Source organism: Platichthys flesus, chromosome 10 (genome assembly GCF_949316205.1).
Source record: "Platichthys flesus chromosome 10, fPlaFle2.1, whole genome shotgun sequence".
Lineage (NCBI taxonomy): Eukaryota > Metazoa > Chordata > Actinopteri > Pleuronectiformes > Pleuronectidae > Platichthys > Platichthys flesus.
The window spans coordinates 10,361,874-10,385,490 of NC_084954.1; the positions used below are offsets into that span (position 1 = coordinate 10,361,874).

At 42.3% G+C, this 23,617-nt stretch overlaps 1 protein-coding gene across 6 annotated transcripts; it reads left to right on the forward strand.

The window, feature by feature from the left end:
* The first annotated feature begins 522 nt into the window (after window positions 1-522).
* On the forward strand, window positions 523-17,246 carry LOC133961768 (sorting nexin-14-like). Of its 6 annotated transcripts, none has more exons than XM_062397105.1 (31): window positions 523-878; window positions 1,040-1,210; window positions 2,829-2,949; window positions 3,051-3,124; window positions 4,077-4,155; window positions 4,243-4,286; window positions 4,391-4,478; window positions 4,562-4,646; window positions 4,737-4,893; window positions 5,062-5,137; window positions 5,303-5,347; window positions 5,701-5,781; window positions 6,072-6,186; window positions 6,443-6,598; window positions 6,730-6,854; window positions 7,470-7,528; window positions 8,088-8,114; window positions 8,782-8,928; window positions 9,558-9,690; window positions 10,515-10,701; window positions 11,668-11,751; window positions 12,066-12,166; window positions 13,695-13,806; window positions 13,966-14,006; window positions 14,392-14,511; window positions 14,747-14,870; window positions 15,356-15,520; window positions 15,937-16,032; window positions 16,123-16,214; window positions 16,635-16,733; window positions 17,078-17,246. In XM_062397105.1, exons 2-31 carry the CDS (start codon window positions 1,074-1,076, stop codon window positions 17,117-17,119), a joined length of 3,012 nt encoding a protein of 1,003 aa, XP_062253089.1. In that variant the 5' UTR covers window positions 523-878; window positions 1,040-1,073; the 3' UTR covers window positions 17,120-17,246. The 6 variants fall into 6 exon arrangements, with proteins under 6 accessions (XP_062253089.1, XP_062253091.1, XP_062253093.1 ...); XM_062397109.1 differs by having other exon boundaries at window positions 524-878; window positions 16,635-16,691; window positions 17,081-17,246; XM_062397108.1 differs by having other exon boundaries at window positions 526-878; window positions 16,635-16,691.
* The last annotated feature ends 6,371 nt before the right edge of the window (window positions 17,247-23,617 follow it).

The window sequence follows — 23,617 nt, forward strand, 5'->3', positions numbered from 1 at the left end:
CTCCTAGACGTCACAGAAGGTAGGCTTGCTTCCCTGCTCCCTTCACCTGTTTTTTCAATAGGCACGTGTTAGGGTAATTTTCACCCTGCGTTAATGTCAGACGGTAATTTAAATATTATACAAGTTGTAAATGAAGCAGGGAGACTGCCTTGACCGGACATGTCCAAGGAACGACTGGACCGAAGAACAAGTTCACCGCTCTATTATAATTTTTTGGGGAATTTTTCACTAATTTTAGAGCTATTTTATATGATCCCCCCCATAATACTTTTTTTTTTGTTGTTTTATATGTTGTATCGGGGGAAATAAAAGAGCAGTACTTCAAATTGCCATGTATTGTTGTACAATGATATATTTTGATGAGAAGTATTTTTTATCGGGTATATTTTATCGGGCAAAATTTACCAAACGTTAGTGATGGTGAAACTAATTGTACGTTAGTGTTCTAGGGTTAAGAAAGTAGCACAAATGAAACATGGCGGTAGGTCGCTGACGCCGTCACCTGGACTCGTGGGACCCTCTGCAGGGGCCTACATGTCAGAGGCCGTTGTTCGCCTGTAAAACTACCGGAGCGAGCGGTTCTCAGAGGAAACGCAGCGGAGGTGACATCACACGCAGGCGGCGCCGGGTCCCGACGCCCCTCGGCGGACTGATATGACAGCTGGAGCGGCCGCTAGCCGAACACACGCTAAAACCCACCGGACAGCCCGAGTCTGCGCAGCTGCTTCTAATCCAGCGGTGGATTCCAGCTGTTCTCCGCACCTCAACCTCCACCCTCCGCTGGATTACACCGACACGCATTTATTCTGTTCACTCATGACGGTGTCGCTGCTGGACGACGGCGGAAAATGGCCCGTAGCGTCCACCGTAGTCGCACAGTAAGTAAGGGCTGCGGTCCATGGCTGACAACAACAACACAACCTGCTCGGTACACGAAGCAGGACAGTAGCTCTGAATGACATGATTGTGAGGTGCTGCTGCTGGCTGCACGCCATTGTTTACTACACTCAGACGGTCGCCCCCCCTCTCCATGTTTCAGTAACCTGTACTAGGCTGCACATGAACGGGCGAGGATGGGATGCATCTGCGATTTTCTGCGTAAGGTCCGCAGCAGGATCAAGCTGGACCGGGTCAGAGAGCTGGGCCGACAGTACCCAGTCTTCTGCTTCCTGCTGCTGCTCCTGCTGATGTGCACGGTGCTGCTGAACAGGTAGAGTACTCTGTAGATAATGCATCACTTTATCCAGGCTACTCCACTTGTTTTCTTGAAATGCAAATGTTTATTATAATTTTGAGCAAAGAGACAGTTCAGGATACCACACAAGGAGATACAGTACAGATTAACATGGTGGAGGACGACCTGCCAGCAGCATGAAGTTTGATTTCAAATACAACAATGAACACTATAGATACATGTCATTAATTAACATATACATTTCATAGGGTCAGCTGTCATGAAGCCAGAAGTGGTCCCATGCATACATTTTCATCTGATGAAATCTTAATCGTTTCATTCAGCCATTCCCAAACTTTTGAAGGTCGTGGACCAATTTGAAAACTGAAACATTTGTGCGGCCCACCCACACCTTTAATCACAACTGTATGATCCACACACAGGAAAATAATCTTACAACTTATTCATTTTAATCAAAAAGAATTGTATATAAACGCAGGCATATGCAGTGCAAATCCAATAACATCCACATTTAAGCGGAACAATTCGCAAAGCAACCAATGTAAAAAAAACATTAAGTGCAAATAGGGTATTGCACGACCGGGATATCCGGGAGAAGAAAAACGCATATTAGGCATAACCAAATATACATAAGGCGTTTCAACTGACATAAACTGACATCAACAGTGGAATTCCTCGAGTCGGACACCTCGGGCAATTTATCTTGATATACTTGATATTGAATCACACATCGCGTAAATTGACGTGTCACCTGTAACAATGAGAGGGGTGATTTTATCGCGTAGCTGGCTCCGATGCTCTCTGCGTATTTTTAAAAGATGCTGGAGGCTTGGAGAAAAATATTATCCATGTTTAGTTTCTAAATGGCGGCGGCACACCTTACATGGTCCCAGGGTCTTGTTAGATGGCATTTAGCGCACAGCACACACACAGGGGTTGTCCTCTGGGCCAGCGACAGGTCCTCACTTGAGTCCTTTCTGCGAGTCCTATTTTTAGTTTTGAATGATTCAGTAGGACTTTCTGATTCCCCTTCGTCATTAGCAGCTTCCCTCTGCTCCATCTTGCTCGACCTAGCATACAACAAAGTTCTCCCGTATGTGAGGTTCGGCAAATACAACGACACCTGCTATATAGGTCAAATAAAATAAGAACAATGTGGAATTTAAATCTCATGTTTTTGTTTCAGTATCTGTGATGGTAACTTTTTTGGAATCAATCATAAATGTTTGGTGGTTTCGAAACTTTTTTTATCTATTTATTTTCTGACGACCTCACGGCCCTCCTGCAATGGTTTCGTGGCCCACAAGGGGGCCGTGGCCCACACTTTGGGAATGAATGTTGTAATTGATCCATTTGTTTTGCTGTTGGGACGCATAGGATGCTCCTAGTTTTTCAACAGGAATCTTGTAGCTGTGATAAGACCAACTTTTGAAATACTGAATTTGCGGTTTGATGCATTAGGTTTCAATGAGGTTTAATGGTAGAGCTGATCGTAGCCAGTCCCCCAATACCTGATGTTTCTCAAGAGAATGGATGAACCAAGGAAAACTCCCACATTATGTTCCCCGATCACTTTTACACTTCCAGCATTGATTGTTATCATTACTGCAGTACATGTCTTCTCTCTGCACAGATATATTCACATCATGATCGTGTTTTGGTCCTTCCTGGCCGGAGTGGTCACCTTTTACTGCTCCCTGGGGCCCGAGTCTTTGCTGCCCAACATCTTAGTCTCCATCAAACCAAAGACCAAGGTAGGGCTGAGGCATAAATTCCCTTTGATTAAGTCCCATTTTCAGCCAGAGTGAATGATATGCAGGATCCCCATTATTACTGTTTTTTATTTCTCTTGCAGTCGTACCAACAGGAGCTGTTTCCACTGGGACACAGCTGTGCTGTTTGTGGGAAAATCAAGTGCAAAAGACACAGGTGAGTTACCTGGCTATGTTGTAGCACAGTGGAGGTGGAGAAGGTTTTCTGTGTAATGTTTATTTAATTAAAAAGGGAAAATACACATTGATTAACATGCCTATTTAAAGGTTGAGTGTGTAAGATTTAGGTGAAAGGGATCTATCGGCCGAAATTGAATATAACAAAAAGATAGTGAGTGTTTTTCATCTATATTGTATGAATTGTAGTTTTATTTACCGTGGATTGGGCTTTTTATATTTAAACACTCTCTATGGAGGCAGCCATGTTTTTTTTACAGTAGCTCAGACTGGACAAACTAAATACCCCTTGGGTTTTTATGACAACTGAAGGTTCCCACTGGTGGATGTTTGGAGGAGGAGGGGGGGGGGGGGGTTGAGGGGTGTTCAGCTGCAACATGCTACTTCATCACTAAATTCTACACATTGTACCGTTAAGTCCAGCTTGTAATTGTGCCAGATTTAACCCTACCGGCTAGTTTTCCCCGGCAGTCCCTGCAGGTTGATGATATAAAAAACCTGTAACATAAAGACAGATTTAGATGTATAAAAGGGCAAAACTGAATGACATGTGAAAACATGTAGGGCACAAAAGTATTGTGCCGTGTTGTGTTTTGACCCCATTGTTTGTTTCAACAAAAGTTATGATGATGAGACAAACTCTAGCTCACCCAACACCCTCTACCATCTATAACCATACTGCTGCATACAAATCTAGTTATGTAGAACAAACAGGACATTAAACTGCCTAAAGATTCACTGTAAGGCTCTGAAACAATTTCACTTGGATTTCCATGCATTCAGTTTGACAACATGTATTCTGTGTTTGCTCACTTACACACTGTTGTTTGTTATAATGCCATGGAAAATGTTACACCACCGCCTAGTGGTCAGACAGGATTCCAACGCTTTTCTCTTTGTGTAATACTGGGATTTTTTTTTTTCATTGACAGACCGACATTATTACTGGAAAACTATCAGCCATGGCTTGACCTGAAAGTTCCCTCAAACGTTGATGCTTCTCTTTCAGAGGTAATACATGCACAGATCAAACTTTGTTTAAGTTGAATGAAAAATTACATTTTAGTGTTTATTGACATTATTTATCATTTTTTGAAGATTCTAGAGCTTGTTCTGGAAAATTTTGTATATCCTTGGTATAGGTAAGCCATTTTCTCTTTTTAGTTTTCCATCATTATACAAATTGATGGCAGTAAATATATGTTCTGTGTGGGACTGAAGTGACAGCGATGTTGTTCTCTTTCAGAGACATCACCGATGATGAGGCCTTTGTTGACGAGCTGAGAGTGACTTTGCGTTTCTTCTCAGCTGTGTTAGTGCGACGAACCCAGAAGGTAAAAAAGGAGACCGTAATCAGTCAAAATCTTTGGATGCAGATTCACAGAATTTTTATTTAATGTAGTATTTTCTCTCTCAGGTGGATGTGGCCTCCCTCATCACACAAAAGCTTCTCAAAGTTTCCATGAAACATATTGAAATGATAAGCAAAGCCAGGCAGAGAGGTAATGCTGACATGTGTCACCCACTCACTCAACTTCTTAGTGTTTACCATAAAAAGGCTAACTCCTTTCCCCCCCTGTTCTTCTCTGTAGTAAAGCTCACAGAGCACCTTCAGCAAGCTGCTCTGGAGGAATATGGCCCCGACCTCCACATGGCCCTGCGCAGCCGCAGAGATGAGCTCCTCTACCTCAGGAATCTGACGGAGATGCTCTTCCCCTACATCCTGCCACCCAAGGCTACAGACTGCAGGTAACTCACAGCTGTGACAGTAACGGCCATGCAGTGCCCTCCTTTATTCCTCAAGACGAGTTATAATAATCCCACCACCTGCAGACTTAACTGTTCTAGTAGCTGAAGATCCTTCTTTAGTCTTTCACTCTCTTATTTCCTGCTGCCTTCTCCCCTCGCTCCTCTCAGATCTCTTACTCTCCTAATAAGAGAAGTCTTGGCTGGTTCTGTCTTCCTTCCTTCACTGGACTACTTGGCTGATCCTGTGAGTGTACTGTAGACCCAACTAAGGGCTCAATCTGATTTATTCTATTTAGCAAGAATGTTGATCAGTGTTCATCATGAGCATGTAAATGGTAGACAAAGATGCTCTTTGTTCGATCACCAGAAATAACAACCGTGTTCTGCATGATTTTTGTTTTTATTTCAGGACACAGTGAATCATTTGCTTTTGATATACATCGACAACTCCCCTGTAAGTATACGTTGATATTTCAACTCATAATTTCAGATGTCGGCTCAGTTTTTTGGGGTGGAGTGGCAATGATTCCAAACCCTAATGACAAAGAAATGTAATTGAAGTTAGATATTTTACAGTAAGACTTTAATATAAATAACTATTAATTAAATATACACAAAACGAAGCAAATACATGGAACTTGAACTAAAACGTGAACATAAATGCAAATCTTTTCTCCATAATTTATTCTGTAAAATAACAATCACGATCTAGCTCCAATTGCATTCACATCTATATTTAAAGTTTATACTGAGTTTAGATCATTTATGGGTTAAATGTGATGTTTTCTATCTATGTTTTCTCTCAAGCCTGAAGTCGCCACAGAGCCAGCTTCCACGCTGGTTCCTTTCCTGCAGAAATATTCTTACACCCGAAGCAAAAAGCCCTCAGTAAGTGTTTCCTCTCATACATAGAATATAGTGGTAAAGTAATTTTTATTTCTACATATATAAATACGTACAAGATTATTTAAAAGCACATCATGAGCAAGTCACTGGACACTGTGTATGTGACAGCATCTAGTCCACACTGTAAGGACAATATGCAGATTCAGCGCTATAGCCCCTGACATTGGCTCAAATCAAGATGCATCTCACATATATTTGCAGGAACACTCTACTGTGATTTCTCTCTTGACTTAGCCACTCCTCTCTTTCTTTCTCTCTCTCTGTCTGACCAGGTGCTGAAGCTTGAGTTGAAGGAAATCAGAGAACAGCAAGACCTTCTCTTTCGTTTTATGAACTTTTTGAAGCAAGAGGGGGCCGTGCATGTGCTCCAGTTCTGCCTCTCAGTCGGTAAGTGTTTCCCAGTGCTTTCCAAAAGAGGACATGCAAGGCTGCATCGGACCAACATTCCCTGAAATGTATATATTCTAAAATGGAAATTGTGAATGCTCTTAAAACAAGTTATATGATTTAAGAAGGAATCTGTACTCAAAGTGTCTAGGTTCAGTAATTTGAACCATATCCATCTGAAATCATCAGTAAAACTAACTAAAGACAGAGTTTTGAATTGTTGCACTGACACTTTGACATGTCTGACTATTCCCAGAGGAGTTCAACGATAGGATACTTTGCCCTGAGCTGTCAGACTCGGAGAAGATGATGCTCCACGAGGAGGTGAAGAAGATTTACAAGACCTACTGCTTGGATGAGAGCGTTGACAAGATCCGCTTCGACCCCTTTATCGTGGAAGAAATACGCAATAGTGAGTGATGAGGATCCCCTCCGAATCAAATTACCTAATGAGTCTTATTTCATCTTTTATTATTTGTAGAAGTACACAAACTTACTGGATATTTAATTAATGTGATGATAAATATGATTTTATCTCCACAGTTGCAGAGGGCCCGTATTCAGAGGTGGTGAAACTACAAACCATGAGGTGTTTGTTTGAAGCCTATGAACACGTCCTGTCCCTCCTGGAGAATGTTTTCACCCCCATGTTCTGTCACAGCGATGAGGTTAGCACAAACACATAATAATAAATAAAAAAAAGACAGCTTAACAACCTTCTTTTACATCTGTAGTGCTTGTTTCACTTCAGGCTGAATCTTAATATCACCCAGCGTTTGTGCTTCAGAAGTAATAAAGCGAAATCGGTCGAATGCTTGAATTAGAGCTGATTTGGAATTCACCGACTCTCCTGCGCCATCCTCTTCCGATCGCCCAGTCACCAACCGCAGTCGGCCATGTCACCAATACCGGAGGCGTGATTGGCCAATGAGCCGACGCTGGCGCCATGCCAAGCTGCCAAGCCGAATTTCACCCCTCAGTCGCTGTCTCATTGAATGCAGCTGGGCGGACTATCGCTCGGCCATTGTCCACAGCAGGCCACTGCCCTGCATGAGTAGTGTGTCTGGAAAATAATTTGAGATTGATTGATTTTTTTTGTTCACTCTCATGTTGCTGCTCTAAAATAAATTGTGCGGTCATAATTACCATTAATCAGATCAAAAGAAGTCCCTCGATAGCTTACGTTTCTGTGATGTTGTTTGTACACATTAATGTATCATACGCTGCTCTGTTTGATTGATTAGGATTCTCTGCTCATTCTCTCTCTCCATGTCGTCCTCCAGTACTTTCGGCAGCTTCTGCGAGGGGCCGAGTCCCCCGCCAGGAACTCCAAGATGAGCAGGTCGGTTTCACTTCAGCAACGTTTCTGTTTGTGTGTAACAGAAGGAAATATTTTTCTATAATGTTTACCAAGATATTAAATTATGTGACTTCTGATAATCTACTATCAAAAGTCACTGAGTCATTCTGTGTAATTTAGACACAGAATGACTCACTGGTAGTTAATTTCAAAGACAGGAAATTAATCCATGTTTGCACCCACATGCAACAAAAGTTTTGTCTACTAGAAATACAATTTTCTCAAAATTATACTGATGGTTAGTATAGTTTTGAAATGTTCACAAATCCCTGTATTAGACTGGCCACTGCAGTACGAATGAATAACAAAGCTTGTGCCAGCTGCAGCACATATTAATATGAATGCACACACATTTGGTCTCAATGGTATAAAATAAGCTTTAAATTAGCAATAATATATATTTTTTCGCTTTGCAGCACAATAAAATTAAAAGACGTACACTGAGTTGAGCCAAGGGATCGAATGTCATGTTTCTATCAGGGGTGAGGTGTGTATGTGGCCACGGGGCCCTGCCACTAACTCCTTGTGCATATTGTTCCAGAAATAGCCTGAGTATGGATGACATTCGGTGAGTATAAGGCATCGGTGTGCTGATCAGAACAGTGGCTTGCTGAGCGGTGCTGCTGCACGCAAGATTCAATCTACACTCCATTCTTGCCTGACTGCTCCGACAGATCGTTGCCTCTCTTTTTGTTTAATTTTTTTAACAAATTCACTGTTACCCGGGTCCACTGTAACCAGGGCTTCAGTTCAACAAGCACTAGTCAAGGATGGTTTATGATTTAATTTCTAATCTAGTTGAAGTTTGGTTTTACAAGTTAAGTTAATCAGCCATTCATGATAATCATGAGTCGTCATTAATCAAATGTTAACTAAGGTAATCAAAAGTAGTGGTGTTGGACATACGTAATATAAAAATTGTCCTTTGGAGGGGAGGGGCGGGAGGAGTTTAGGCTTGGGTTTTTCATGCTTTCAAAATAATGTAAGGAAACCTCTCAGGGAGGGAGAACTACTAAACTCCCTCCATGTCTGCTATTCAGTAACCCCCCCCCTCCCCCCCTTCCACTATGCCCATTCGTCCGCCTATGACTGCAGCAATGTATTACCACCACCATGCTGTGTCTGTGACCGTGTGTCCACTCTTGATTCTGCAACCACCATAATGCCTGCCTGGTATGATCCATGGTCCTCTCCCTCCTCTCGCCCTCGGGAACCTGACCCTGCTCGGCCCGTAGTCCCTGGGACTGGAGCCCCGAGTCCCCGTCCTCACTGTTCACCGCCTCTGGCAGCTCTTCACCTGCATCTTTTAATTCCCTCCATGCCCAGTCCACGTTCACCACCTTCCCGTACGGCTCGCTATCCCACCGCCACTCATCACCGAAGTAAGTCAGGGTCCATCTGTGTGTCGCAGGTCGCTCAGTGTGATGTCATGCCGTCCAGTTTCCCTCACGTGACCCCGACGCCTGCATGCTGGGACCGCTGCATGTGGATCCTGCTTTTATTTGTCACGTGTCCTTTGATTGACCCTTTTGTTTTGTTCAGACTAAACACTCCCTGTTGTTTTTGACAATGCAGTGACTTTTCAGTGTTCACGTCCTTGTATATTCGGTATGTCACTGTTTTTACTTATTTACCGGCACAGAGCACCTGTTTTCTGGTTCAACGACAACTGATCCCTCTTTATTTAAATTTTTATACCCTTCAAATTAGACATCGAGTCATGAAACCACTGCTGTGTGCTGTGTTTGCTTTTTGGCCCCAAGTGTTTATAACCGACAACCCAGACATTGTGGAATGGTTGTGAATAGATGTATTGGCTTTGGATTTTGTTTCCTTAGCTATTCTTCCAACGTACTATACAATCATAATTTTTCTTCCTAGTGCGCTGCTCCTACCTCCCCCTCCTCTCCTCCACAGTATCTTCTGTGTTACTTTGATCAAACTGCGCAAGCTTTGCTGGAGCCATGCACATCTCCTCCATTGTCCAACAACTTCTTTGTTTGTCCTGCAGGAGCACGGCAAAGAGGGGCGAGTCCTTTGGGATCAGCCGTATCGGCAGCAAAATCAAAGGGGTGTTCAAGAACACAACCATGGAGGGCGCCATGCTGCCATCTCATGGGCTGGTGGAGGGAGAGGATGACACGGTGAGACTGATAGTCGGAAAACTAACTTTTTTGTGTGATGTAAAGTGCAAATATTCACAGGATGATTGTTCTCAGGGCGGCATGGTGGTATGGGGGGTTAGCACGGACGCCTTCCTGGTTCGAATCTCCGGATTTAGTCTGGGTCTCTCTGTTTTTTCTTTTGTCTGCATGGGTTTCCTCCGGGTTCTCCGGTTCCCTCCCACAGTCCTAAGAAATGTTGATGGAAGTTGGGTTAATTAGAGATTCTGAATTGACCATGGGTGTGAATGTGAGAGTGAATGGGTTGTCTCTGCACCCACGACCCACAAAGAATAAGTGACATGATTAGAATCCTGATTCAAAGAATGAGCAGTGGAAGGTTCGCTCATCATTCTCAATATGAAATTCAGTCATTTGTAAAAATCAATTTTAAGTTATCTAGATACTGTAAAGAGAAAAAAAAAAAATTCTAAACCTGGCTGTTACTACAACATTTACCACTCGAGGGCGTCGGTTAGTAAAGAAAGGAAAGTTTAACAAGTCTCTCTCCCATATTCAACCTCCAGAGTTTTGTGTTTTGCTGGTATCAGAGTATTTAGTCCTGAATCAGTGGTATCCAGCCTCCATTTTCAGGAGTCCACATAGTGATTGAGCTGCTCTGTAAAACCAGTTGGACTGAATTTCCCAGATAATTCCTTTTTATGATTGCACTGCATGAGTTCACATGCTCATTCTTTACTTTTACATTTACCTTATTTGTTGTTGAGTGTCAAAAAATGACCTTTAAGCCCCAAACATTTTCTGACCTGTTTATTCAACCTTAACGTCACGTTCTTCCATCCCAGGTGGAGGAGGCCATGATGGTGCTGGAGGATGACTCCCCCATGGAGGCAGCCTCTACCCCCAGCACCCCTCGGAACCTCTCAGCCTGGAACATCACCATCCCGTACATTGATTTCTACGATGACGACGTGAAGAGAGAAAGGATCCCGGTGTTCTGCATCGACGTTGAGCGCAACGACAGGAAAGCAGGTGAGGCTGAATGGGACTCGTTCTCTCGTCCCGGCTCTGAACTCATCACCTTACCAGAAATGGTCACATAGAGGTAAAGGGTAGTGATGAGCGAACATCTTCGACCCTTGTCAGAGCTGGCAGGTGGATGCTGGAGTGATGGAGGGCCTGAATCGACTGGCAATGATACTGATGCAGAGTAGGCTGGGGTATGATAGAGCATAGTGGAGATTGAGGCATGTCCCCTGTGTAGAGCAGTGCAGGTTGAGTTGAGTGCCTAAACTAGATTGCAAGCATCGCTCCATGACTGTGTTTGTCTTGAAAACGGAAATGTATTATTTTTTTATTTATTAGCCTCTATTTAACCTGGTTTGTCCGATTGAGATGAAAAATATCTTGTACGAAGAATATCTAGCCAATAACAGATCAAAATGTAGATTCTATCGATGTTCGTTTCACGCAGAAACCAAAGCAGGACTCTTTCCAAACAGAGACCTGGCATTACTGCTCCAGAGCCGCGGGTTGCCAACCCCTAGTATAGAGTGAATAATGTGTTCTTATGAAGATCTTTCCTATTTTAGTTGCATATGCTGCAGCAGCAGTGGGAGCCACAGTCTGCTAGCTACAGGAAATTACCTTTTATTTACGTTGTCCTCCTCTAAAGTCTTTCCATGCACATCATATAGATTTAGAGTGGGTAACACTAACCAGCAGTGCAGTTGCTTGGTTCAAAGGTTTTACCTTAGTGTCCTTGGGCAGGATACTGATCACTCAAATTGCTCTCGACAGCTGTGCTGACAGTGTATGAATGGAGTGTAATAGGAGGATTGCTGCATATTGAGGCGCTGTATGAATCTGTGTGTGAATGATTGGATGTGACTTGTACTGTCAAGCTCTGTGAGTGTAAATCCTCAACCTATGGCAAGCACTGGATTATATGGATTCATTTTTCTTAAAGTAAAATATCTCTTCTGCGTTTCTCTGCAGTCGGACATGAGACTGAGCACTGGTCTGTGTACAGAAGATATCTGGAGTTCTACGTGCTTGAATCCAAACTCACTGAGTTTCATGGTAGGTTTCCTCATTGTTTCTCTCTAGTTGTGAGTTCTGAGGAAACGTCAACAAATTTAGGATCTCACTTGGTTATCTGGCTTTACTAAGCATTCTCCTTTTTTTTTTTAATTCAACACCAAAATGATCTCATGGACTCTTAAGAATGTATTGATCATTGCTTCCAAGTTAGGGTTTATTATAAAGTCTGAAGTAAATCAAATTGATGAAAAGGGGAGAACAAATGGTTAAGTTGAGCAGGGAATTGACCACAGTGCAGTGAATCTTAATATTTTGTCCCCGTTTCTTTCTGTGAAATATTGCGCCCTCTACAGGCTCGTTTCCAGATGCACAGTTGCCTTCGAAGAGAATCATCGGTCCAAAGAATTATGAGTTTCTCAAATCCAAGCTGAAGGACTTCCAGGAGTACCTTCAGGTAGAAGACACTGACTTTTACTAGGTTGATTGATTCTGTTTCTCTATAGATTTACTGCAAATAGATGAAGATTATTTAAACAAACTGAAATCTCTCTGCAGTGTAAGTGGGGTCATGTAATTGTCAAGCAAGTGCATGAGACATGTATAACAAATATAAATATGAAACAAGTCTAATGTCCTTTTTATATAAATATATATACAGAAATTCGACATTTAATACCTCTTTTATATAAATGAGTGGATATATACAGTTATTTTTTTCCCTCTCACCTCATTGCCTTGGCAAAGTGGCGCCTTCACCCAGGTGTCACTTTTCCTCACTGCCAATTGAAGCCGATAAAATCCTGTGTCCCCTGCAGAGAGTCAATGAGGCAGGTTGAACCGGCAGCACTGACATCAAGATTAAATGAAAACGGTCTTAATCTTTTGAGACTAGAATCCCAGCAGCAACACGTCACCGGCAGAATACAACCATTTTCTAGAGGTCAACCTCAACCTATCAGGAAAAATTATATGTTGTGACCAAACGATGGACAGATTAGAAATCAGAAATTATCTCTCTATCCCACTTGTGTGTAGCATTTCAAATCACAGTGGAAATGACAGAGAGAATAAGTGACAGAGTTCAGACAGAGGCTGGGGCCTGGGGGGGGGGGGGGGTGCGATCCACTCTTTTTCAAGGATGCTGAAAACTAGGTTTGAGAATCAGCTGTCACAAGGTTTAGAAGAAAAATGACAGAATTTACACAACTGAAGGTTGTTTGGAAACTGAGATTGACAACAATGTCTAGCTTTTCAAAGTGTCCTTGAACACACCGCCGAGGGAAGAATCTGGTCCTTCCAGTAGATTGTGTAAATAAAGATGAACTCTATGACAGCTCCTCGAAAGTCAAGCTTAAGTGTCTCGATCGCCATCCGGTGGCTGCGTGCAGTATAGGTGATAACTCGTCCATCTTTACAGTCTGTGGTCTTTCCTTGGAAGAGCATCATGACAAAGCTATCACATAACTGACCACAGAAAAACATGTGGAAAAACCCACTTGATTTTAAAAGCGTTAGGAATTAAATGGACAGGAAAGGCTGGAAATTAATTTGTAAACCTATAATCTGTAAAAAGCAATAAACTCTGTTTATAGCATTTGAAATATTTAACCCTCAAAAGTCAGTCTAGTCCTAAAATGGGTAAAATGTGTAGTGTAAAATATACTGTGTCTGCTTTAATCCAACTGGGGGCAACTGTGACTCAGGGGGTAGAGGGGGCCGGTTTGCTTACCAGATGGTTTGCTGTTCGATCTCAGTCTTCTGCATATCGTATTGTCCTTAGGCAAGATACTGACCGTCCTCTTAGAAAAACTGCTGCACCTAGCAATAAATGAATGTGTGTGTGAATGGTTGAATGGCAAAAATCTGTACCGTAAAGCGCTGTGAGTGGTCATTTCTACTCGTGTAAAATACATTTTGGATCCTGTGAACCAAAGAAGATCATAACTATTGAAATCATGTATATCCATGTGTTTTCTTTGCAGAAACTTCTCCAGCATCCAGAGCTGAGCAACAGTCAGCTGCTGGCCGACTTCCTGTCTCCTCACAGTATGGGGTCTCAGTTCCTGGACAAGATGCTGCCTGACGTGAACCTGGGTACAGTGTGAGGCAGATGTTAGAGAACCTGACGAGTACCAGAGACATGGATCGTCACGTTTTCAGAGAGTGAAAGTCGCTGAAAATGTTTGATCAGCTTGACCTTGTGAAAAGATATTGAACTTTACATCACTGAGTTAAATTATTTATGCTTTACAGGGAAAATCATCAAGTCTGTTCCCAGCAAACTCATAAAAGAGGTAAGGTGTGTCTGTGTTTGTGTGTGTGTGTGTGTGTGTTCTGCAGAATGTTATACCCTTTTTATTATTATTATTATTATTATTATTATTATTTTTCTCAAATTTTGTACAAATATCCACTCATACTCAAAGATGACCTTATTAGAATTTCTTTCACTTTTATCAACCTCCTTAAAGTCTTCACTAGTCACTTTATATATTATATGAGTTGGGTAAGACAGGTTTTTCCGCTGCAGCTCTAATTCTATTTTAAATCTTCAAATTTTTCCAAGTTTAACTAATCTCTCATTGTGTATTTAATATTTTTACACAACAAATACATCTTTAAGATAAATAAAACTCTCGCTGTCACTCATATAAATTGTGTGATGTGTTTTCTGGACAGAAAGGACAACATCTGGAGCCTTACATCCAGTCTTTCTTCAACTCCTGTGAATCTCCCAAACCCAAACCGAGCCGCCCCGAGCTCACTATCCTGAGCCCAACATCGGAAAATGATAAAAAGGTTTGAAATCTAAATGTCAAAACTCTGATGACACTTGATGGAACAGTTTTCAACTACAATCCTCGATTTGACATAATGATCATACACTGTGCAGCTATTCAAGGTTGTGACCTAGTCGTACTGAAGCCGTGTATTTCCTTCAGTAAAGCTCGGTCAGTCGCTCAGAACAGAAGATGTATGTAGGTTTTGAATGAGCTATAATATGAAAACTAATATATCTTCCTCTTTCCGCTAGCTGTTCAACGACGTCTTCAAAAACAACGCCAACCGATCGGAACTGACCGAGAAGAGACACAATCAGAACTACTTCATGGAGATGATCACTGTCGAAGGCGTGTATGACTACCTAATGTATTTGGGTAAGTGAAGTGTGTTTACTACAATCTGTCCATCACACACTGTTTATCACACATTTTATTATTATTGTTGACACGCAGCAGGATGTTACTGGCGGTTTTACGATGTCAGTGGATTTATTTGATCAGCTTGTAAAAATATTAGAACACATCATAGAATACTACTCATTTAAGTATTCACAAATAAGGTCATCAAGATTCTATTCAATTTAATGATTGCATATCTGTGAAGCACTCATAGTATGAAACATCAACAAATGAAAGATGTTGTGGTATCGATATATACCAGGATAAAATGATCTTTGAATAGTATTTACACACAGTAACTCGAATAACCTTGTATTATTAATAATAAACATTATTTATATTTTTTAAAAACGTTTCTGAAAAAAGCTCTGCAGTGTTTAAATTCTATTTACAGGAAAGACATAGATACAATTCTGTGTATATTTATATTTGTACTCTTTGCCCTTCTTCGTGGTTATCAGGCCGAGTTGTCTTCCATATCCCCGACTGGCTGCACCACCTGCTGATGGGCGGCAGGATCCTGTTCAAGAACACACTGGAGACCTACACGGATTATTACCTCCAGTACAAACTGAACCAGGTGGTCCAGGAGCACCGGCTCGTCTCGCTCATCACTCTGCTCAGAGGTACAGCCATTAAATCAGAGCTGTTGACATGAATGTCATAGCAAAATTTTTACATACAGAAAAGCATACTGGTAAATACAAGCTGTTAATGGGCCAAATAGTGTGGCAGCGAGATGAGACATTTTATTTCAGTTCAAGGGCGATGAGGAAGTTAACTCAAAGACTGGGGGCATGTGGAAACAGCTGGCTATCACATGATCTACCTAAAACAACATTTTCAAGTTTCTATTCGTGTGTACAAATTATATATATATATAGATATGTTAATTAGTGCTTTGAGGGCTAAATGTTTCCCTTTGTGTCTTAATGCTAAGCTAAGCTAATCGCCTCCTGCCTCCTGAACTCACTCCAACGTGAGAGTGGAATCTAATGATCCATTGAACAGCTCTCATTGGGAATCTACTTTGCTTTTCTAGACACAGTTTTCTGTGAGAGCAGTCCCCCCCGCTCAGCCCAGGAAAAGCAGAAGAGGGCGAAGAGGACTTATGAAGAAATGACGAGATATATTCCAGGTATTCATTCAGTTTTTAAAGGTCCTTTCCTATTACCAGGCAATTATTCTGATGCGTGAACAGTTTTACGAGTTGGTCTTTTCTGTTTAGACTTGCTGGGGAAATGTATCGGAGAAGAGGCCAAGTATGAAGGCGTCGGCCTCCTGTTCGATGGACTGCAACAGCCAGTCCTCAACAAACAGGTACAAACACACACGCTTCTTTTTCATGCCTCTGCACACGACAACAGCCAGGAACCGGTTCTCCGTCTGTCCGTTTTTTTTAGATAATTTCACAGCCTGAAATAAATTTGTCAAGACAACAAACAAAGAGCTGAGAGAAGCTGGGACTGTCAATAAGCGAATTAAAGTGAATGTGAGCCTGTTGTCATGCTTGATATCTCTGAATATGTACACTCACACCTACGTATAGGTACACACTGTTGCATGAGACACTTCAATCACAACATCCGTGTGAATTGATTGTGCGATTTCAGTGTCAAATCGCCCTTCATTTTAGCATTTGCACTTTGATTTAAAAGCTGTATTGCTGTGATACATTCGTATTTAAAGATGAAGGACCTTAATGCTCTTCATCGTCTGTCTGTTCTATGTCTTCCTCAGCTCACATATGTGCTGTTGGACATCACCATTCAAGAGCTGTTCCCTGAGCTCAACACGGTAAACTGCTGCTCATCCTGGCTTCTAAAGAAATACACAGAAGTATAGTGTAAATATTTACGCACATCCATTAAGTTTACTGGTTTATCGTTATAGTAGTGAGGGGAGAATCTGAATGGAGGAAAATTGTATTAATCTGCTTATCATTAACTAATGTAAAGTGAGAATTGTTAGAGAGCTACATAAATAAAATGTCTTCTTCTTCTTCGACTTCTTCGACTTCTTCTTCTTCTTCTTCTTCTTTTTCTTCTTCTTCTTCTTCTTCTTCTTCTTCTTCTTCTTCTTCTTCTTCTTCTTCTTCTTCGTGCTCTTCTACTTCTCCATTCTTCTTCTTCTTCTACTTCTTCTTCTTCTACAATGTGCTAACTCTGTCTTTCTTTCTCCAGCAGGTACAGAAGGAGACCACTGTGATGGCTCCATGGATGTAAATTAACATTTCCACAGACGTGCCACATGCATCATAACATACTTGTGACATTCATTAACTTATTCCACTGCTTCTCCTGCTGTGAAACAGCATCTGCTTTGTAAAATAAATTATGCAGATAAATGAGACGTCTGTTGTTTGCGTGATTCTTCCTGAATATAAAAAGCGAACAGTGTGTACATCTAGTTGACTGCTGCAGGTTGTTGTAGTCACTAAAACTGTGAATTTAATCACGTCTTTTCGATTTCACTTTGATGAACTGGTCTTAAAAGAGAGTTACAGCCGCCAGACAGCTTCATCTTATCTCACTAGGATGATGGACAGTGTGTTGCAGTCTCTGGACTTTTTTATATCTTTTAGTGAAGCATTGTTTTGGTTTTTAAACATAAGACAGCACTTTTGATATCTTTGCTTTTCAATTGTAAACGTATTCATCTTGCTCGTGCATAAGATCTCAGTAAACACGACTGTTCCCCAATGGTTTTAAATCAATCATTTAAATCACTGGCTGATTTGTGGGATATAATAAGTTACTGCCTGAGTAGTGAATCGAAACCTGAGGCTGCATTTGTGTTGTCTTCTAGTTAACCTTGAAGGCTGTGAGATGAAAAGGCAGTTAACCACGTCCTGGAGGAGCTTTCAGGCAAACCCTTCAGTTTATCACCATTTTAGTGTACAGAGCCAATCAGAGGGCCAGGGACGGACGTGAACCCAACAGCAACAATCAAAGTGTTTTTATTAAAAGAAAGTGATAAAAAGTGAAGAAAATGCTGGATCTACCGGCTGATCCGGATCCACAACAACATTTAGAGAGTTCTTTCTTGACTTGTATACTGCATCCTGACACCGAGTTTATTGAGAGTTTGCTCAGCCATTTTTGTGTAATCTTGTGCACACACATTCTTATCTAAGTAACTTAAGCTTTCAAACATTCCTCCGGAGTGTTTTCAGAAAGGTTTAAATGTCTGCCAGTTAGCACCGCCCTGGACGACTGACAAAGAAATGTAATCAATGGAAAGTGCAGATCAGAAATCTATTCAATGGCAGATCATTAAACATTAATTGTTTATTGGTATAAACATATTGTGTGCTACCCTGTAATTTTTGCAACAGTATTTTGATGAAAGACTAAAGATTTTTTTCACAACCTGGCAACATTTCAAACATAAACTGGCATATGATCGAATAGTTAATGTCAATCAAAAACTCTACAAATACATTGAAACCCATTTTATATGACCTTTTTTTTATATTTAATGGAAGTTATTAAATCAATATTTGCTTGGGAAACATTTTCAATCACACAAGAAAATCTCCTCTGTCAGTGGAGCATTTTTAAAAAGACATTCAATTACTGGGAATATAAGAATTAAATTGAAAAATTGTTCAAGTTAAATATGCAAGTGTCTATAACATTAGTAAAAAAAAAAGAGTGTATCTCCATTCTTCTGTTTACCTTATGTGTAGAGTGGATATCGGAATAAGTTGCAGAAGTAAAAATTGAACAAAATGTCCCAGATTACCGACATTCACCATATGTGTGAAGGTAAAACGGGACGAATGGAAACAGACGGGATAAATCACCACGTAAGATCACTAATGTCTCCAGTGGGACACTAAAATTAGACAAAAGCATTGGATGAGTGCAGAGTGATAAGGAGAATGTCACCTTCCTAAAGTGAATGCAACAAACAGACAACCTGGAATTTGCATCATGTTTTCTAACTCTCTAACATTTTTAGAACTAAGTCTTGAATCAGATGTTTGACAGCTATGTCCCCTTGTTGAGCCGTTCTTTCTCTGCCTTGGTTTAATGGCACCTGGCTGCAGATCAGCACTACTAATTTACATTTTATTTTTCCTCGTATATCACTTCCGGGCTGTGAGTCAAGAGCTCGTTTGTGTAACTCCAAACATGCTCCATGTCCGAATCCACAGACATCTGGAGTTCACATGTGACATCATATCACTCCGCCAATGGCACACATATTACATGCATGTGAGGTGAGCCACATTAAATAGTTCCAGAACTAAATTAAGAAGCAGAATACTATACGTCCACTGTATATCACCAGTGACCAAACATCCATTTCCTCCATTATGTATTCAAGGGTTCCTTTAAGGGTCCCAGATTCAAACAGGGAACTATTTTTTGCTGTGAGGCGACAGTGCAAACCACTGCACCACAGAATCCTCCCACAGATGGGAATCTCCATAGTTGCCAAGTACAGTTTGTTCTGAGGCACCACGGATTTGTATTTGTATTTATAAGCGCTTTTCTAGTCTTGATGACCACTCAAAGCGCTTTACACTACAGTTTCACTTTCACCCAATCACACACACATTCATACAGTGCATCTATTCCCAGCACTTTGTTATTCTATGGGGGCCATTCAGGGTTCAGCATCTTGCCCAAGGACACTTCGCCATGCGGATTGTTCAGACTGGGGATCGAACCGCCGACCTTCAGCCACATCCGCCGCATGGGAACACCAGCAGCGACGGTTTGAAGTGTGACAGCTCGTGGTCTGCAGTCGAAACTATAACAGTAAAGGTTTCATCTGTTAAATAGAAGGCAGTGTACTTTGTTTAACGGAGGAATAAGTATTCCTCAAACGCACACACAAACACACACACACACACGCACACACACACACACACACACGCACACACACACACAGGGCTCCTCCTGAATCCCTCTGCCCTCCTGCTTCCTCTGGTTCCGTGGCCCTTTGGGGGCTAAAACCACTTTACTTGTTCAGCCCCCTCGCTGTGATAACATGATCTTTATGTTGGGTAAATGTCCGGCTAATGCACCTCTAGATAAAGTGGGTTGACTCGGTGCTTCCTGCTTGATGGAAGTGGCTCCTCATGGACGGTGGGGTGAGATGTGTTTACCCAAGAAATGGTCTGTCGCAGCGGCAGCAGCTGCATTACTACCATTTACATTTCATACATTATGGTTACAGTGCTTCTCCGTCCTTGCTTTTCAGACAAAGTGATGCATCTCATGCTGCTTCCCCCCCCCTCCCAACATCAACCCTGTGACCGTCCAGCTCAGTAACCTCTCCTCTTCACACTCCACCAGCCATCACTCACACCAGAGCTGATGTGTGCTATTAGCGCCTGTCCGCACCGCTGAGGGCCGGGCCTGGTCCTCTCCTCTCGCTATCACCTTGTCTCTCTCAGCACACGAACCAGCGGGCAAACATAACACACACAGGGAGCAGAGCGCCTGTACCTCCAGGGGGCAGCAAATCAGGTCTCATCTCTCACGCTCAAGTAATCAAGTGCTGTTCTTCTTCTCTTCATCTCCAAGCACCATGTCAATTACAGTGTTAGCCGTCTGCACCGCCGGGTAATCCTCCTTTAATCGTTAAAACGGGGCCATCTGCGATACTGCACAGTTGCATGCTGGGAATGTTTAGATAGAATGATATGGATTACGCAATATAACCTCAGTGACTGACACGCTGGTGTCACTGTAGCATCGATGCCGCGGCTGAAACAAATCAATTCGACGTTGCGTTTTTAAGTCCACCTCAAAGTGTGGGACGAGTTCCAGGTCGTAAAAAAAGTGCTGATCAAACTCAAAACTGCCAGCAGTCAGTTTCCCATCTGACCATACAGGCCTTAATGGACTTGGCCGTTTCCACTCAAGCCAACGTGAGCTCGATCGCCGGCGTCGTGTCATCAATGAGCAAACATCATCACCACTTAGCTCATCACATGTTTCACCCCAGGGATTCAAATCCGGCCTATTACCGTACATTCACTGTGCATGTCTCCTCCTCCTCTTCCTCACAGATGAGTCCTGAACTGCTCCTCAAGCGATCAGCCATTCGACCTCAGGTCACCCGGTAAGGTTCTTCCAAAAATGGGGCACAGCCCTCCGAAAAAAGTGGCACAGTCCCCTGCACGATGGCACCAGCTCCTTGACACCATCATCCGATTTAGAAGCCCATATCCCGCCCGATACATTTTTAGCAGGGGACCTTTGAGAGCTGCCTGGCAGAGCAGCAGGCGCCATATGTCGTGTGAGCCGGGCCGGGGCGCACTGCAGCGGGACGGGTTGTCCAACTCAACACGTGTCCTATATTCCGAATCTGTCATTGTGCTTCGACGCAGCTTTCAGCTTTCAAAAAAAAGAAGTTCTGCTCTGCGATTTCACTCACGTAAGAGCAATTAAGTATTTATAGCAGCACGTAGGTCCATCCGATCGTTATCTATTCCTTTATGGGTTACTGGTTACTGATCCCAGTTGAAGGGGTACAGTGACAGTCCCAATCTCAATGTCTTTGCACCGTGGCCCAGTATGTAGCACCTGCAGAAACACAACAAATAAAGACCCCGGCCGAACCAGGGACCTTCTTGCTGTGAGGACAAAGTGTGAGCCCTTGCAACATCACAACACAACATAAACACAAACACAACATCCTAGTCTCTCCCCAGTATTCTTAACACATGTTTGTTTGTCATTATGCTTATGAAGTGAGACAAGTGTGTAATACCACGATGAGCATGATACAGATGCTGCTTGGGAGGCAAACACAGACGACGCTGCTGATTCCAGATCAGTTCATATACATAAGTACATATGTGATCCAGATTCCAAACATGGCTGACCCAGCTGCTTGGCCTGGTCATTCCCGGTTTCACTTCATTAACTTGGGTAAGAGGAGTCTGTTCCCCGCAGTGATGGTTTTAGGTAGACGGGGGGGGGGGTCTCATAACAACGAGGGATCTGCCCTGATTTCTTTTTGCCCTACTTGGTCTCAGTTGCTGCAGCTGTCAGTTATCAAGGAGTGAAGGAGATGAGCACAATAAATAAAAGGCCAACAACAGGCTGTCATCGCTAGTTTACAGCTTGTTACACTGCCACCAACCGGCCCACTAATGCATTATTCAGGTTTAATTCTGTTAAGTTATTGATATTGATTCATTTCCAGACTATTTTTAAAAAAGTCTTGCCAAAATGTAAAAAACTTGGAACGTAACATACTGCGCAGTTCTCAGGCGTCTTGTTCTGCAGATATCCAGGCGACTACTGTCAATACCAACATGTCTCGTCTCATTCCCGGGAAAAACCAGATCCATTTACCAAACGAGCTCATGACGATAAACACTTTGTAACAATGATGTGCCAGAATATAGACATTGATTTTTCTTCTGCTCGGCTGTAAGATGAAAATGCAACTACAAAGTTGTGTGTGTGTGAGTTTGTGTGTGTGTGTTCGTTTGTGTGTGTGCTTGTGTGTGTGCGTTTAAAACCAATAACATTATTGATACTCATTCAGTATTTTCAAGTATTTTTCTGGGAATATTAAGAAAAATCGAATTATTCTCCGAAACACATTCGATATGTTTTATGTCACATTTCCGACATAGATAAATTGTTTTTAAAATCTTCATGGTATCATGGATTGACATACCAGCCTGCTGCATTCCTTATAACTATTGCATTCAGGGCCAGTGAGCGACTGGTTGTAGTTCATCTGCAGAGCTGCAGCGATGATAACAGAAGCAGAGTCTCTGATACGCTGCTGATGATGATGATGAACTGGGTCACTCACATAGAAAACTCTGAAAGAAATGAAAACTTCACTTTCAGACTCAAGTTATATTGTTTACCTGCGTTTTCTTCCAATTTAGTGTTACATGAACAACTTTTTCCCTGCTTCCCCCCTACAGTCTGAGTTTGCAGCTACGACCCATTGCACCTTATAAAACCAGGGTTTAGAGCAGAACCGGTGCAGCACCTTGGCCTGTTGTCGTGTGTTGCTGCAGGTTTTGTGACTGAGATAAAAAGCGGGTGTGAAAAAAGAGAAGAGCATGTTTTTGTTTGCAAACAGTGGTAATGGTGTCAGTGTTGTGTCCAGAGCCGTGTGCATTAGCCGTGCCAGACAGTCACAGTCAGTCAAGGGCTACGACCATGAACCCAGTGGAGGGTCGGACGATCCTCTCTGCTGAGCCTGGGTACAGATGGACGAGGCTGCTTGTCACAGGCTGCAGGGGGAATTTAAGGGCATACCAACACTGATGGGGGAGGACATAGGGTGACTTTACCAGCATGTGTACATACGAACAGACGTGGGGGGTCCGGTGGGTGAAAAGCATTCTGTATAATCAGCACTGTGCTTGTAAACCCCTCTCTGTGACAGATGTGGTCTCCCCAGAAAGATTTTATTTCCAGCAAACACAATTACCTGGGATGTGATGTTTGAATCAATAAAAGAGATTTCACAGTGCTCTGTAATGTCCATCTCCCTGGAGAAAGGACATTAAGATGTGAAATGCATTTTTAAACCATAAATCTCTATTGTAATTTGTTAATGCAATTTTAAGTGGGTACAAATTGAAGATTTTATGGAGGAACCAGAATAACTGCCCCGTGGTTGTTTTTCCTCCACCAACCTGCGCAGTTTAAGTCCCTGCAGCTAATGCGGACATATTGACAATCACATGATGTCATAGTGACATTTGACCTTTGACCTTTGAA